Source organism: Nothobranchius furzeri, chromosome 15, assembly GCF_043380555.1.
Source record: "Nothobranchius furzeri strain GRZ-AD chromosome 15, NfurGRZ-RIMD1, whole genome shotgun sequence".
NCBI classification, from domain to species: domain Eukaryota; kingdom Metazoa; phylum Chordata; class Actinopteri; order Cyprinodontiformes; family Nothobranchiidae; genus Nothobranchius; species Nothobranchius furzeri.
In genome coordinates, this window is record NC_091755.1 from 39260470 (window position 1) to 39277082 (window position 16613).

The 16613-nt window shown below is 43.7% G+C and overlaps 1 protein-coding gene, 2 long non-coding RNA genes and 1 other non-coding gene across 4 annotated transcripts; 2 read left to right on the forward strand and 2 right to left on the reverse strand.

Moving 5' to 3' along the window:
* Positions 1 to 10134: 10134 nt before the first annotated feature.
* On the reverse strand, positions 10135 to 10673 carry LOC129164452 (uncharacterized). The gene is made up of 2 exons (XR_008564038.2): positions 10483 to 10673; positions 10135 to 10362 (listed from the first exon to the last, which is right to left on the reverse strand). It is a non-coding gene; the product is annotated as an uncharacterized lncRNA (long non-coding RNA).
* A 992-nt stretch (positions 10674 to 11665) lies between these two features.
* Positions 11666 to 11771, forward strand: LOC129164501 (U6 spliceosomal RNA). The gene has a single exon (XR_008564070.1). It is a non-coding gene; the product is annotated as a U6 spliceosomal RNA (small nuclear RNA).
* Positions 11772 to 13702: 1931 nt separating this feature from the next.
* On the reverse strand, positions 13703 to 14791 carry LOC139063312 (uncharacterized). Its single transcript, XR_011516655.1, has 3 exons — positions 14692 to 14791; positions 14296 to 14369; positions 13703 to 13842 (listed from the first exon to the last, which is right to left on the reverse strand). It is a non-coding gene; the product is annotated as an uncharacterized lncRNA (long non-coding RNA).
* Positions 14681 to 16213, forward strand: LOC107374915 (uncharacterized). Its single transcript, XM_070544824.1, has 4 exons — positions 14681 to 14820; positions 15211 to 15552; positions 15769 to 15918; positions 15998 to 16213. The coding sequence occupies exons 2-3, from the start codon at positions 15253 to 15255 to the stop codon at positions 15820 to 15822; spliced, it is 354 nt and encodes a 117-aa protein (XP_070400925.1). The 5' UTR covers positions 14681 to 14820; positions 15211 to 15252; the 3' UTR covers positions 15823 to 15918; positions 15998 to 16213.
* Positions 16214 to 16613: the final 400 nt, after the last annotated feature.

A 16613-nucleotide genomic window follows, 5' to 3' on the forward strand; every position in this document is an offset into this window, starting at 1 on the left:
TCCTGTTAAAAGGGAGTTTTCCTCTCCACTGTCGCTAAATGCTTGCATAGTATGAGGATTGCTGTAAAGACTGACACTAGTCAGTGACTTGATGCAACTTGCTGGGTTCCTTATATAGGAAACTTTTTACTGATTGGCTTAATGAACTGATCACGCCCCCTGCCCCAAACACAAATTACTTAACGCTCCATTCATGTTTAGCTAAACATGGCCGTCTCTCTACACAAGATCTCAATAAATCTCAGTCGACAGACACAGTGAAAAGGTTTGCTAAAACACCAATAAACATTACCTAATTATTAAAAACCACTGAGCCGCATATAACGTTTAGGGCAGAACATTAGCCCAGAGGTTTACTGATCGAGCAGACATGTGAGAACACGTGTAATGACCGCTTAGCAATGGGGCTACCTAGTGGCTAACGGTAGCTGGACTGCTAATTCTACAAATACACTGCTTGTAGTTATATCAATAGAATAGTTACAGAGTCATCTTGCTTGAAATTAGATTGATATTTTTCTAAATCAAGTGAAAAGTCCAGTTAGTTTGTTTGATTTTACTTGAACAGTCCGAATAAACTACAGTAGGTAAGCTACCATGCGCTACCATGCGCTACCATGTGGCATTGTGAGGGCAGATATATGCTATTGCCTTTTGTAAACCAAAATTAGAACTAACAAGCATATGATTTAAAACTTTTTCTTACCTGCAGCAAGCGAACTAAGGAGTGAGTGGTTGACAAATAAATCCAAAATAGCCAAATAGCAAAGAGCAACTAACTGGAAATTAATCTTGTGGAAAAAAACACGGGATAAATGATAAATGACCCGCACTTGTATAGAGCCTCTCAGAGTAAGGACTCCAAAGCGCTTTACACCACAGTGTATCATTCATCCATTCACACACTGATGGTGATGAGCTACAATGTGGCCACAGCTGCCCTGGGGCGCACTGACAGAGGCGAGGCTGCCGAGCACAGGTGCCACCGGTCCCTCCGATCACCACCAGCAGGCAACGTGGGTTAAGTGTCTTGCCCAAGGACACAACAGATGATGTTGCCCCTTTAAAAAAGAAGGTAATTAGGGACAGGAAGTTGGCTCCCTTGTTTAATTCTCATTTACGAGCCTTAAAACAAAACTCTAGAAAATTGGAGAGAACATGGCGCTCTACGCACCATGAGGAGGCCTACCTATCCTGGAAAAATAGTCTTGCGCTTTATAAAAATAAGCTTAGACAAACTAGAACTGCTTATTTCTCAGCATTAATTGAGGAGAATAAGCATAATCCTATGGGGGCTCGTCCGGGCTTTTCAACCATCCCATGAAGGACTTTTAATAGCATGTGCTTTTTGCAGACAGGTTTTATTCATAGGATTTTAAGAAGTGTGATCAGCTGTGTCCTCTCAGGTATTGTGAGTATGTCCTTTTTGTTTTATTCTGTTGTGCTTGTTAAATTTTAAAGTGAACAGAGTGAATTCCCTATAGGCTGTAGGAGCGCACCCTCTTTAGGATGCGTTCTGGTTTTTGTTTTTCTAGAGTTGGGGTTATGGAGGTTAGCGTTGGTGGTTTACTCCACCATCTCGGGAGCACCCCAGGGATTTGGAGGGATGGGCTCTATGCTTGACGCGTCCGCGAGGTCCGCACGGCTCCGCGCGGAAAAGTTGCGTCATTTTAACAACCACGCCCCTCCACCGCGCCTCCGCACGGCCCAGAATTTCTGCGACGCGCACCTCAGAAAATTTCTAACCACGCGGACGGACGGACACAGAAAAACATGGCGGACCGGCAAGAACTAGTATGGCAGAGGTTCGTAAACACAGACGTTTGTATGATTCAGCTCTCAGACATCACCGTGATCAACATGTTGTTAATAATTCTTGGAGAGAAATAGCTCGCACTGTCGGAAAAGACGAGAACGCTGTTAAAAATGCTGAAATGCCATGTTGTAAACAGTAATTTCTACTTCTACTATGGTGTAGTGTTGGATGCATGCCGTAGAGCTCCATGCTGCCCCCTACAGTTTGGGAGAATATTGGCTCACCGCAGAGACAAGCCGCACGAACCATAAACGCTGCGAGTTGTGAAGCGTGCTCCATCCGCGAGCCGCATCACCGCACGGAAAGTGAATGCGTCAAGCATAAACCAAGCTTTAATCGGCCCATCTCTACGCCCCATGAAGACTGGGCTGGAGATCAGCTAGACTCATTCAATTAGCTAGAGGGAATTCTTGTTGGACAAAAAACCTGGGAGTGTTTGTGATAAAAGACAAGGAGGACAAAGGTGAAAGAAAAAAAATTGTGGTTGAACGTGTTTTAATTTGTTTTTTCTTTCTTTTAAGGGAGGAAGTGTTATGGCTGTTGCTGTTTGCCTCAGAAATCTGACACTGCAGAGGACAATCAGTGCTGCCTCCACCTCCTACCTGCACAGCTGCACTCACTTGGGCTGATCACCTCCTGAGCAGCATAAAAGGGAGAACTGCCAGGAAGAAGGAAGGGAGAGACTGGATCTGTGTCAGTTCTCTCATGTGCTCCATTTGTTTGTGTTTTAATGGCTTTTAAATGGGTTTTTAGTTCTCTAAGCTTAGTGAAGCTCAAGAGCTTTTAGAGGTTTTTAACAGACGAGGGACCAGAGTGCTGGTTACCTCTTGGCTCCCAAACTTGTGTTTAAGTCAGTGGACTTTGTTTTGTGAATGTTTGGGAGCATTCGATGTCTGTTTTAAACGTAAACCCTTGGCCATTTTAACAATGTGTTTAAGTACGTTTAGATTTGGAGCTTTTTGTCATTTTAAAATCCTTTTAATAAATCATTATCAACACAGTTCCTGATGTACGAGAGTTCAGTGTCCGTGAACTCCTGGAGGTTGTGGCTGGAGAATATATCCCATACAGTAGATGAGAAGCAGTCCTGCAGTTGAAAGAGGGCTCCTTCTGGCCAGGTTTTTATTATCTTTGTCTGGAGCTTTGTTTTTCTCCTCAGAGGAGTGTAGGTGGGGGTGAGGGAAATGCTAACTAAGGTGGTCAGATCCAGCCAGGTGGGGGAGGGGTGTTGCTCTGAAAGCATGCCTTATGTTTGAATAGACCCGGTCCAAAGTGTGTTCACCCCTTGTGGCAAAGTCCACAAACTGGCCAAATTTAGGAAGCACAGACTTTAGGCACGCTTTGTTAAAGTCGCCGGCGACAATAAAAACCCCATCAGGGTGGGCAAGCTGTTGTTTGTTTATGGTGTTAAGCAAGAGGCTGAGAGCTGTGCCCACGTTCGCATCCGGCGGTATTTAGACAGCAATCACAATAACCACTGCAAACTCCCTCGGAATGTAAAAAGGTCTGCACGAAACAGCCAGAACCTCCAAATCAGGAGAACAGTGTGTATGAATGATGCTGCTGTTACAACACCACTCATTATGCACGTAAACGCAGAGCCCCCCTCCTCTGCTTTTGCCTGAGTTGCTGTTCCTGTCGTGTCGGTGTAGCGTGCGGCCTGCTAACTCGACTGCAGCGTCGGGAATCAGCGGGTGAAGCCACGACTCCGTGATAAGAATAATGCTGCAGTTACGTGCAAACAGTGTTGCCAGATGTACGATAATTATCGTATTTGTACCATAATTTTGGGCTCTGTACGATGTACGATCAATGGTTTCAAAAATCCTCAAATGTACGATAATTTCACATTGCACCTAGTAACACCGTCTTTTGCTGTGGCTTTCCCAAGTCCATTACATAATTTTAAACTGTTCTGAAGTCAGATTTCACCTCAGTGCTTACAGGTTTATGCTATTGTGTCTATTACAATGACTTTGGATCTGTACAATAAATGGCCCAATCACATCGATAGGGCCTACTCTCGCGAGAAACTGTAAGGTTATATAATGTGGCACGTTTATAGGCATTATATTACTGGTTTTAAAGATGTTTATTTAAACAGGGCAATATAAAACACCTTTATTATATTGGAGTGAGAAGTCGTTTATAGAACGTTATTATCAAATTTATAATGTACGATAATTTGTACTGAAAAACGATAATTTAGGCCTCTCTGTACGATATTGTGGGATTTTGGATCTGGCAACACTGCGTGCAACGCTCGTGGTTGCTATATGTAGCTCCAATTCGCAGTGATGGATCTGGCGTTTGACAGGAAAAGGCTTGGAAGTGCTGGCCGGTGTGGTTGTTTGCGTATCAGAGCCCGACCGGCATCCCCTCTTCTGCTTTCTCTCCCTCCGTCACCTTCTGCGCTTGCTGGGCGGACAGACCATCCACGATGACCCCGGCGGTCTCGCTATCTCCTCCAGGATGTTGTGTATTCGCTGATTGTCGCCAGAAACATGCAAACTGTATTTAAAACCTAGGTCAATTAGGTTCTGGTGACTGTAAGAGACGGCAGTGTTGCAAACATATATACACAATAAAAATAGAAATAAAAACGAGCACCAAACTGGAGAGCTAAGAGCCGCTGCACCCGTGCACGCCGCCATCTTAGCTATCAGGCTCCTCTCCTGTGGAACCAGCTCCCAGCTTTGAGGCAGACACCTTGTCTACTTTTAAGATTAGGCTTAAAACATTTTTATTTGATAGGCCTATGGTTCAAATCAGATGTTAGCCCAGATCTGGTCAAGTGGGGGAGTAGAGGGAGGTGGAGTGTACAGTCGGTAAAGACGGCTCTCCCTTGCCCTGCCTCCAACATGCCTCCATCTAAAAGGATAGGTTATCCAGAGTTATCTCTGTAGTTATGCTGCTATAGGCTTAGACTGCTGGAGGACACACTGACCACTTTCCACACTCTACTACTTTCTTCTACAGTCTGCTCTTTAACTGTATTATTTTCTGCTATTTCAGCTGTTAACTTTATTTTCTCTCTAAGTGTTTTTCTCCCCAGAAGAAGCAACAATGATGTTCTGCCGAGCTGTGGTGGCCTCATGGAGGGGGCCATCGTCTGGCGCACTGCTGCTAACCACTTAAACATTCTCCCTCTCCTGATAATAACTTTTTGCTTTCCTTGACATTGGATGTGCTACTACTAGTTTATCCGTTTAATTATAGATCCACTAGGATAAATACAATAAAGTTTATCTCTCACCAAATAGAATATTTACTAAGACATCACAATGTAACTATAGACACCTTACTTGTGTGTGTGTGTGTGTGTGTGTGTGTGTGTGTGTGTGTGTGTGTGTGTGTGTGTGTGTGTGTGTGTGTGTGTGTGTGTGTGTGTGTGTGTGTGTGTGTGTGTGTGTGTGTGTGTGTGTGTGTGTGTGTGTGTGTGTGTGTGTGTGTGTGTGTGTGTGTGCGTGCGTGTGTGCGCTCTGTCTTCTCCATCCCCAGTGAGTCGTGGAGGATGGCTGCTTATACTGAGCCAGGATCCTCTGGAAGTTTCTTCCTGTTAAAAGGGAGTTTTCCTCTCCACTGTCACTGCATGCTTGCTTAGTAGGATTGCTGTAGAGACTCTGACACTATTCAGTGACTTGATGCAACCTGCTGGGTTCCTTATGTAGGAAACATTATTTCAGATTGGCTTAATGACCTGACCTGTACTGGAATGTTTATTATGTGAAGTGCCTTGAGATGACGCTTGTCGTGATTTGGCGCTTTAGAAATAAACTTGAATTGAATTTGCAAATTGCAGTGGTCTAGTCCTGTCCCATACCCTTTTACCCACATGGATTTGACCCGTCTAACGTCTTTGAGCTGTGCCCTTTTCATTCTAAAAGGAGACCACATAACCTCATGATCAGTTTCATTAGATGAGCAGTTCCCAAACTTTTTTTCATGAGGACCCCCAACCCCTCCTCCTACCCACATACACACATTAAAATTACAGACATAGCGTTACAGCTCTTATTCAGAGTTCCAAATATAATATTGGACGTTTCAGTGGGATTGCATTTTTTACTAATATAATCTACGTAACCTCACAACCACAGCATAGAAAAAATTGTGGGGAGCTTCTTGGGGGATCACGGGCCGCCAGGCGGGTAATCACCAACTTATCCAGTTTTTAATTTCTTGTATCATCCTCTTTCTCAACTACGGGGCCTGAAGTGAGTCAGATGGAGATATTATTTTAAGGTGGTAAAATCCGTTTTCTCAGTTTGGTGAACCATGGGCATGGATTCATAATCAGTTGCTGTGCCAAGGTAGTGGTCCCTGACAGAAAGTGTTTCCTCTGCTTCAGGAGCACACTCCGAGCAAAATTCACTAAGTTATGGGTGAAAAGTATAGTCCTCCACACAGGTAAAACAAAAACTGAACGATAAGAATAAAAAACAGTACAGCAAAATGATTTTAGCATTAAAATAACAACAAACTGTTTACAAAAAAAACTCCACACGTGTAATGGACCTATAGGGCTTGTTGGGAAGTGCAACGGCTGCTGTGAAGAAGGCTCCACGATCATGTAGACACCAGGGATGCAGCAGCATGTTTTATTGCAGTTTTACACGATTTACAGTCTTTTTTTACTTTGCAAGCCTCCAAGTGGTGGTGTCCTGACCCGTGACCCTAAGGGCCCGTGTGGAAACTTAGCACAAGACTGAGAAGACACTCATTACCAAGGGTCTACCGTCCAAAATTTGTTTATAAATAAATGAATAACTAGATAAAAAAATAAGTTATGAATTTCCATATGAAATTATAAATATAAGTTCTCTTCAATGTCACGATGTAGGTGTGGATGAGGCGGACCATGTGTGGCAGAGCTGACCAGGAGGTAAAAAATGCAGGCTTCAGTAAAAGTAAAATGGTTTTAATGGAGGACTGGGAACGCCAGGAACAAAACACAAGGACTACAAGCAACATTGATCTGACAAAGGACAGGAGCAAAACAGGTGGTATAAATGCAGAAGGCTAATTAGGGAAACATGGGCAGGTTAACGAGGGACAGGTGAGAACAATGCGGACTAATCAGGGCAGGAGAGAAACCCAGTCTGGAGGGCAGGGGCAGAACGTGACATTCATTGACATTGGCATGACCTTGATCAACAGGCCACACTGTCACACACATACATCTAGTGTGATTCTATAAGTTGTCAGATAAAAATTAATAAGTTATTTTAAACAAAAATCAATTACAAGAAAAACACACAGTTCAGCAATCCCATGAACCCTTAATTGCGCCTGAGGATGAGCCATTGTCGCTCCCAGTGGTTCACCAGAGAATGTCTATGCCTAGGTCGGCTTCATTCGTAGAGGAAGGTAGCGGAGGCTACTGCTGCAGGCAGCTGCTGCTGGCGTGCAGGCTCCACCATCAAAGACCCCGCCTGCAGTACACCTGCAGCAGATGTGGTCAGCCCAAGCGGCTGGACACTGGCCACACATTGCAGGCGTGTCCTACTGCGCTTCTGTTGGCGGAAAGTCTGTAGAGGAGTGGAGGGAGGAGATGAAGAATAACACTGGAGGGAGATTGGATGTGTCGAGGAGCTGAGGGACCAAGACAGAAAAACTGTCTTGACTTTTTTGGATTTTTCTTTTATTTCATCTGAGGCCTTGAGGATCAGGGTCCCTTTCTTGGCCTTTGTAAAAGTTGGATGTTCCATCTAAATAAAGGAGGAAACGACTGGATGAGGAGCTGCAGGAAAACCAGGTTTACAGCTCATACAAAACCTGAGCACCTGCTGATCAGTAACAGATTATCTTATTTTTCATTAATGTTATGATTAGTTTACATGACGTGCTGTCCTATCTAATGTGAAATAAACAACATAAGAAACAAACACTCATTTTCTACTAGCCAAAAGCTAATTAGCAAACCCAGCTATTGGCTGGATTTTCTATAAGTGAAGATAAAACTAATCAGAGCCCAAACATGCACGATCGTGATGATGAACAACATGGTTGAATAAACACTTACACATGGTTTTAATGCAATCAGGATGGTGTTCATTTAAAAAATTGCTTAAATACATGTAGATATTAGTTAACAGCAGCGTAATGCAGCAGCAAGCTAGCTAAAACAACGTTGACATTTCACGACATTATGGTAAAAAGTAAATCCTGTACCGTCTTAATCCCCCTAAACGAGCTGTAATGCTTTTAATTGTTTTAAATTTTTTTAATTACAAATAAAAAGTATAAAAGATAGTAACTTCTCATCTCACAGATCTCGGAGCGGAGCAACGGCGGATCGCTCGGATAGGCTGTGACAATCCCGCTCTCTGATTCGTCGGCAAAAATGTCAGTCTAGAAAAAAAAGAAGAAATACGGCCATTTGATTGGTCTACCTATAGCACAAATGGAATAACAAGAACTGCCCCTCACGTGAGAGGCACGGTGCGGACATTGGCGCGGCCGTTAGCTTTTCCTTCTGCAACGAGGAGCTGGCGCAGCAACACCAAACTGACGTTCTGTCTGCTCATTTGACTGTTTCAACAGGTTAGTATCATCTTATAAGAGCGATAAACAGGTGAAAACGGGAGAAAGCCGTGTGAAGACGTGTTAATCGTTTTTGGGGAAGTTTTGTTCTTAATGTGTGGTTAATGAGCTGTAGGCGCCACGATGGCGAAGTTGATATGGCGGCCGCGGCACATTAACTGCGTCATGTCGATTTGGATTTTATCCTGTGTGCTCCGTGTAAAACGAATGGCGTTGCTGAGAAAGAAGTGTTATTTTGTTCATGTAGGTGAAATAGTGAAAATAGGCAAGGTAGTTGATGAGAAGGAGTTGTTATTTAAACTGGTTTACGTTTATATTATTTTAAAACGCACGTGGAGTAGAAACATTTTATTAAGTTTGTTCCATGAGTGTTTTATTTTATGAACATTTAGTGATGAACCAGTATTGCAAGAACATGTCAAATGCAGTAAAATAAGTGTCTGACTATGAAAGGTAGAGAATGTGCTGCTTGACGGTTAAAAGTGTTAATATAAATTCTGCGACGAGGAGCTGACGCAGCAACATACTGATGTCCTGTCTGCTCATTTGACTGTTTTAACAGAATCACCTGTTGCATGGTCACATAGCCCCTTTCTAGACAGGCCATGAAGAACGGAAATGTTCCGGACGAAGCCCCTAGTAACAGGTCCAGACTTGTTACGGACAGAGTGGCTGCTTCAGACCGGTGAGTTAGAGTTCAGGACAGGGAGGAGGAGGATGAGGGGACCGGGGGATGCTGTGCGCACCTAGATAGCTCGCTGCTGTAAAATGCGGCGAACCACGGCAGCTCACCTCCTACGGTACCGTCTAGACGCGCGACGGAGCGCTTCACACCGCTTCAGTGATTCATTTAACCATTGAGCTTCATCATCCAGGTCTCTTATCCCAACAACCCCCCCCCCACCCCCCACCCCCCCCGCCGTCAGACATCTGGAACTTTCCCCTGCTGTGTGAACGCAGCCGAAAGGACAAGTTCCGGTACAAAAGTGGTGTGTCTGAAAACACAGTTCCGGTTAAAAAACGGATTGAATTGTCCACATTGTTCCAGAATGTCTATCTGAAAAGGGCTGGCACTGGTTTCATAGGCTGTGTCTCAATTCAGGGTCTGCATCCTTCGAAGGACCCAGCCCACCCGGCCGACGTGGGCTGCGTCCTCCGTCGGCCGGGTAGACCGGATGCTAACGGCTGTGAATTTGGACAGGCCTAGCCTTCATGAACTCCCTCGGCGAACGTTCCGTCGCCTAGCAACCGTGGAACCGCTGGGCAGAAGGGAGAAGGAACTTTAAACGATGGAGCTCGACGTTTTATTTAGCTTTTTAACCCCCAGAAACCCAAATTTAGAAAACAACTGCAACATCTTTTTTTTAACCTTTCACATGTTGTTCTAGGAGGCCAGATAAACGGGCCTATTTACACATTTTAACAGCCAATAGTGTTGCAGAACCGAACAATAAGACCTATTAGCAATGTAAATGTAGTTTTAAAAAGAAAAAAATGGGGAAGGTTTATTCTTGTAGACTTAAATCTGATGTTGTAATATTACAACCGTGGGTCTCTGGGGGTTAATCATTTCCTTGACTGTTGGAGAGCTAATTCAGAGAAAATACTTTTGACAAGCTGAGCCTGAGCAAAGATGTGATAATAGTTTTTAATACTTTCTAAGGGTCTTAATTTGACCAAAACCGATTTATCACCTTTTAAGACTTTTCAAGACCCAGCGGATACCCTGTAATATTAAACAATTCTCATTTGTAAACAAAAATAAAATTCAAGAGTTTAATGCAGAACTGATTTTATTTAGATATTTCTTTTATATGTACATGTTTAATCTTTATTAACCATTTTTTTCTAGCAAAGTAAAAAGCTGTCAAAGTTCTCCCTTCTCTCCTGGGCTCTCTGCTGCTCTGCCTCCATCTGCAGCCTCAAGTCCTCCCTGATCAGCTCCAGAAGCTGGTCATCGCTATCACCTTCCCCTGGATGCCCATTTTCTCCAGAATAGTCTTAACAAACATGTAAGAAAAGAAACAGGAAGAGAAAAGAGGACAACGGGTTATTCCTTTCATGTTTTCGCAGAAAAAATAAACTCAAACGAGTTTTTAAAATATGAGATGTTATTGTACCTCCATGCCACAGCCTCCGAATACTTTGCTCCGGTGATCATGTGGTCCATCTCCGCCCTAAGCTTAATAAATTACCTGGTTTTCTCTTTTGTTCCTAAAGTACAAACTCCTATTAAAATCAGTGGGAAACGTAGCGGGAGAAGTACGACACCGAGCGGCCGAACATACGAGCCGAGACCGCAATACAAGCACTTTTACTGTAACATTTCTAACTAAAATAACGTTCATGTATCACAAAAGTCCTTAACCTAACAGTTTTCAAGTTTATACTGCCATTTATATGCGCAATCCTCTCCGACAGCTCCCGCTTCGCTGTCCGCCATTGTTTTTAAGTTTTTCTGCCGGCCGGCCCGCAATGCATCTTGGGAAATGCTACCTATTGAAGGATACACCCGACCCATCCTTCATTCAGGCGAAAAGAAGGCCGCATTCGTCGACCGCATTTGAAGGAGTCTTCGAAGTGGGACAGGCCGAGTCGCGGCGCTGTGACGTAACCGGCCGACGAATCCGGCCGACGTAGGATGCAGACCCTGAATTGAGACACAGCCATAGACAGCGTTCGTGTGGCTTTTGTAGGATTTATACATTTTAGCAGTCTGATCGCGACCTCTGGTGGTTTGTCAACGCAATTACAGTTTTTCGTGTGGCTTTTGTAGGATTTATAAATTGTAGCGGTCTGACCGCGACCTCTGGTGGTTAGTCAACGCAATTACAGTTTTTGAAGTTTGTTTTCTTTTTTTCCACCTACGACAATCCACTCGAATACGCCTTTACTCATCGGGTAATTAAAAGAGGGCAAGCATCTGTTATGCGTTTTATTCAACCATTATAGTAAAAACAAGCAGGCTTGTTGATAATCGACCAGACAGATCGTGTGTGTACTGTTTTAAGAGTGCTGAGAAGTTGGTCAGCAGGACTAAAACCAACGAATACCATAAATATTCAGTGTAACACAACGAGTTAGGTGTTATTGTTATCAAGTGTGCAGTGCTAGAGCCACGGTGTTTTCATAGCGTAACTGAGATGAGTTAAACACACTTATCCTCAACATTTTAGTCGGCACTTCCTGCTTGGTCCGCCCACTTCTCCCATAATGCAGCTGGGTCCTTTGATCGGCACCATAAGTTACTACACAGCCCGAAAATTGAGCTCTTGAATGCGGCTCAGGAATCGCTCTTTCGTCGTGTTAGCTCGCTAACACATATACTAAAATTGGAACGATACAGAGAAGATTAGCATGGCCCCTGCGCAAGGATGACACGCAAATTCGTGAAGCGTTCCTCATTTTTCTTTTTAAATAACATAATAACCCTAAATGACACTGTTATGAAGCAGTTAGGAGCGTGTCCCCCTGCTCAGATCCAATATTTGACCCATCAAAATGGTTCCAATTTTGAGAAGCACGGGTTTTCAGCATCTAATCAGAGAGCTGGATTGTTTCAACCCTGAAATAGATCCTCTTTCACTCCGAGCTGGCGTTCCTCCGCTACTGAACTGACTGAACTGACTGAAACGTACAATTGTTACTTAAAAACAACAATTAGACTTTTAACATGTTGAAAAACAGTTTGTTGTCTTACGAGCGATGTTTCAGATATGGTAGTATTTTCTTCTGAACTGAGGAGGAGGAGAGTAGTGTGAAATGATCTTTCACCATGTCCCCAGTTGGCACAAAGTTCTCTATTTTCTGTATTCTGAGTGTAAAAGCATGTTTTTTAACTGGTATTTCCCTGTTTATGTTCTTTGTTTAATGTGAGATTATACTGATCTGCTCGTTGGGAAAATTATTCCACAATTGTTCATCTGATGCCTGTACAGTGCTCTCACCATTCCTTTTCACTCTGCAGACTTCCAGAACAAGTCGGAGACCTGTCATCTGCAGAAAGACTCAAGACGACTCTGCAGTCGGGATGGTCAAGAGTACAGAGAGCTGGCGGACCACTTTGTGGCGTGGTGCGGGGACACTCACATAATCTTGAATGTGAACAAAACAAATGAGATGATTTAGAAAGAAACGGGAATAGCTCAACATGCATTATTGGGGAGTAGGGGGAGGTGGCGGAAGATTACAAATACCTCGGTGTTCATCTGGACAACAGACTGGACTGGAGACACAAGCGTGAAGCCTACAAGAAGGGACAGAGTAGACTGTATATCTTGAATAATAATTTAGATCCTTCAAGGTCTGCAGCAAGAGGCTGCAGATCTTTTACAGGTCTCTTGAGATCTCTTGGGCCACCAGCTGTTGGGGCAGCAGCATCAGAGCCAGCAGGGACCTAAAAAGGCTCAACAACCTGGCAAAAAAGGCTGGTTCTGTTCTGGAGACGACTGAGAACCACTGGAGATGATGGTGCAAAGAAGGACTTTTCATAAAATCAACATTATAGACAACACTGAGCATCCTCTTCATGCAACAAGCATCTTCTTCAGAGCTGCTGTAACACAGGAGATCCTTCCTGCCCACAGCCTTCAGCATCTAACCACTCAGATTTCCAACTGAGCTCATTATTATTACTAGTATTTATTTTAATAACTGCTTTGAAGAATTAGTTAAGACAACACTTAACTTCCTTCTGGGATTAATAAAGTATTTTTGGACTTTAGACAGAGAACTTTAGTTCTGTGGAGTCGATAAAGAAACCCAATAATGAACCGGTGACACTGCTGAACTCAAACATGTTTGTGATGTTCTCTTAACGTGTAATAAATGTGGCTTGTATGAAATCCACTCCACCGCCTGCTGCTCAGCAGCAGAGATTCTCCTCACACGTGTGACAAGAGGTTTTCGCACCACGTTTGCTGGCTGTTAACCTGTGAACCACACCTGGTTTGTTGTTGGGATTTTTGTCCTGTCACTATTTCTAACCTTCGTCCTCAGTGGTTTATTAATTTCCTCACCCAAGCTCCTGTTTTCCTGTAAACTCCTCCAAAGATGTGCTATCTACACCTGAAAAGGACGGGAGATTGGATGCGTCGAGGAGCTGAGGGACCAAGCTCTTTTCTTCTGTAAATAAATGATCTGACAAGAATACTAACAATCTAAATGTGTTAAACAACCTGCTGTACACATGGACATGTAAAGAAAAGAACTTCACAATAAAAGCTCACTGCAAGAATTTAAACACTTTTATTTGAAGTCATGAGCTCCAAAGATAATTAAGAGACTGTCTATGCCTAGGTCGGCTTCATTCATAGAGGAAGGTAGTGGAGGCTACTGCTGCAGCTGCTGCTGGCGTGCAGGCTCCACCGTCAAAGACAGCCTGCCTGCAGTACACCTGCAGCAGATGTGGTCAGCCCAAGCGGCTGGACACAGGCCACATATTGCAGGCATGCCCTACTGCGCTTCTGTTGGTGGAAAGTCTAGAGGAGTGGAGGGAGGAGATGAAGAGATTTTATATATATATATATATATACACACATATAAACGAAAACAAATTAAATCTGAATTTTTTTATGATCCTGGACACATACATTTATAACATGTGTTTTATAACATCACAAATATATTTCAACACAGATGCATTTATTCATATACATTCTATAATTTTACATGTCTATTATCACAAATATATTTCACAGCTCAGTGGTTCTTCATCACAATTATAATTAAATCTAAAGTGGTAATTGTGAAAAAATATTTACATAATAATTAGTGTTATCAGATTTCGCATACATTTCAACTTTTGTATTCGCTCTGTCCGGGAATCGAACCCACGCACTTCGACTCCCGGACAAAACAGTAAAAAAAAAAAAAAAAAAAAACACCGAGAAGAATGAGAGGAGCAGTTTGTTGTTCCATTTCTTGAGACTGACATTTTTGCCGACGAATCAGAGAGCTGGATTGTCACGGCCTGTCCGAGCGGTCCGCCATTGCTCCGCTCCGAGATCTGAGAGGAGAAGTAACTATCTTTTATAATTTTTATTTGTAATAAAAAAACTTAAAACAATTAAAAGCATTACAGCTCGTTTAGGGGGATTAAGACGGTACAGGATTTAGTTTTTACCGTAATGTCGTGAAATGTCAACATTGTTTTAGCTAGCGTGTTAAACAAACACTGTCACTGGGCGGCGTTCTCTGTCTGCGGTGGAAATGCAGGCAAAACTAAAAAAGATGGCGGCCGCTGAGCCTGCATTTCCATGTAAGTCTGTTTAATGATCTCGTTTGTATTCTTTTATTCAAGGTCAGCACATTGAGTGTTTCACACTCACGCTTTCTGGAGCAGAAGCGATGTTTGATGGTTTGATTTCCAGCCTCCTTCAGACCAGCTCGTCCACCCACAGCATCTGGGCAGCCCAGTGATGGAGAGCTGGTCCAGGCGGTAGCTGACCAAGGGCAACGTAAGTGACAGAAATGTGCTCATTTCATATGTTGTTGGTGACAGTCAGATGTGAACAGATGTCGACTCGTTTCTCATTTCTTTCTACTTCAAGACGGCTGCCTTATTTCCGGTATAAACTTGCATCGTTGCTGACTGACTTATTTAGTTGTTTATTTAATTTTTCATAGCAATGATACGTTATTTTGTTGTGAATTACTTTAATGGATCACCAGGTCACCTGAAGTTCTACACAATGTCTTTCTGAAAAATTTAAAACAATCAGACACCCAAATAAATTTCTGTAAAAGACAATTTATAGAGCAGTGAATGTGTTCAGGGTTCCGATCTTGACTGTGGTGCAGGTAAAACATGGTGTGCAACACTCCAGTGACTAACCTCTCTGTCGCAGGAGTGGGAACAGCTCATTGTTCGGCTGGACATCTGGCATCTGATGCGCCGCTTCGCTTCAGGTGTCACCACAGAGAGCCACGAGCTGTATCCCACCTTCATGAGGCAGCTGTCTTACTGCATCTTCGAGATGGACGCCGAAGATGCTCGCCGTCTCGTGGGAGCAAAGCGGTCCGAGCTGGAGAGGACGCACGGGATGGTCAACCTGACGGACGCTGATGTGATCCAGCGGATCAGCAAGGAGGAGTGGAGGCTCCACTGCCGCAGGAGGACGCGTGGAGCCGAGGAGTCGACGCTCCTCATCCAAAACCTCCCGGACGCCTTCCATTGTGTTGTGGTGGAGGTGAGTCCAGACATCCACATCTGCGGCTTGTGCAAACAACAATACAACAACTTTGAGGTTTTTCTTGCCCACAAACAAAACGGTTGTTTCTTTCCCAACCCGAACACTGCCACGAGCGCCGTGACAACAGCTTTCACAGGTTACACAGCTCCTGTTTTTCTTTCTGTCCCACTCATTTTAGTTCACTCGTCCTGAGTTACGTTTTTCTTCTTCCAGACTCTAGCCCGGGGTTCGTTGTGGGCGAGGACACCTACCAGACCTGCGTTGTGAGAAGTGTGAAGAAGACTTTGACCAAATCTCAGAAAACACCTTGTAAAAAGTTGAAACCAGCCGTGGCTTCTAAAAGACACTCGTGTTGTTTTTCAGGTCGGTTTCTGACTGCTTTACTTCATCAGATCCGGTCTGCTCCCTCTCACCTTTCACTGCTGTTTCTCCTCACCTGCAGGTTGTACCTTCAAGACACAATATGGACAAAAAGACATGGATCGCCACCTTAAAACTCACACCGGTGAGATGATGTCAGACACTGCAGGAAGTATGGAAGGCCAAAGTTCAGAACTTGCTCCACTTCAATTGAATTTTGAATAACTGCTTGAAACTTCAACTAGAATTGGTTGCAACACAATAAAATCAAGATCTACGAGGAGGAATAGTTGACATGATCACCATTCATAGATGCTGGAAAATCTTACTCACCTTGAAAGTGCTTGAATTTGATTTTGGAGAAGCGCAAGAGCGGATCTGATACGTACAGCTCTGATTGGTGACAAGAGGAGCTGCTGGTCTTTTGACAGCACCACCTTACCTAACGCTCCCTGGAACGTGTGGTTTTAACATCTCTGCCCGTGTGTGATCGTCTCTCCCTTGTGGAACCGATGGAGAAGTATAAATTAGGCTTCAGGGTATGGAGCTGGTCCAGCGTTCCATGGCCAGGATGAAACCAAACCTCCTCCTGAATCCGAGGTTCGACTGTCCGATTGACCCTCCTCTCCCGAACCCCAGAATCTAAACTTCATTCTAAAAGTGATTCCATTTCCAAGGAAGGTTTAAGATTGAGGAGA

Bases quoted from the DNA above. Each gene is read 5' to 3' on its own strand.
- LOC107374915 (XM_070544824.1), top strand. From the start codon at position 15,253: ATGCGCCGCTTCGCTTCAGGTGTCACCACAGAGAGCCACGAGCTGTAT. The intron at 15,553-15,768 runs GTGAGTCCAGAC...TTCTTCTTCCAG, and splicing joins TCCATTGTGTTGTGGTGGAG to ACTCTAGCCCGGGGTTCGTT.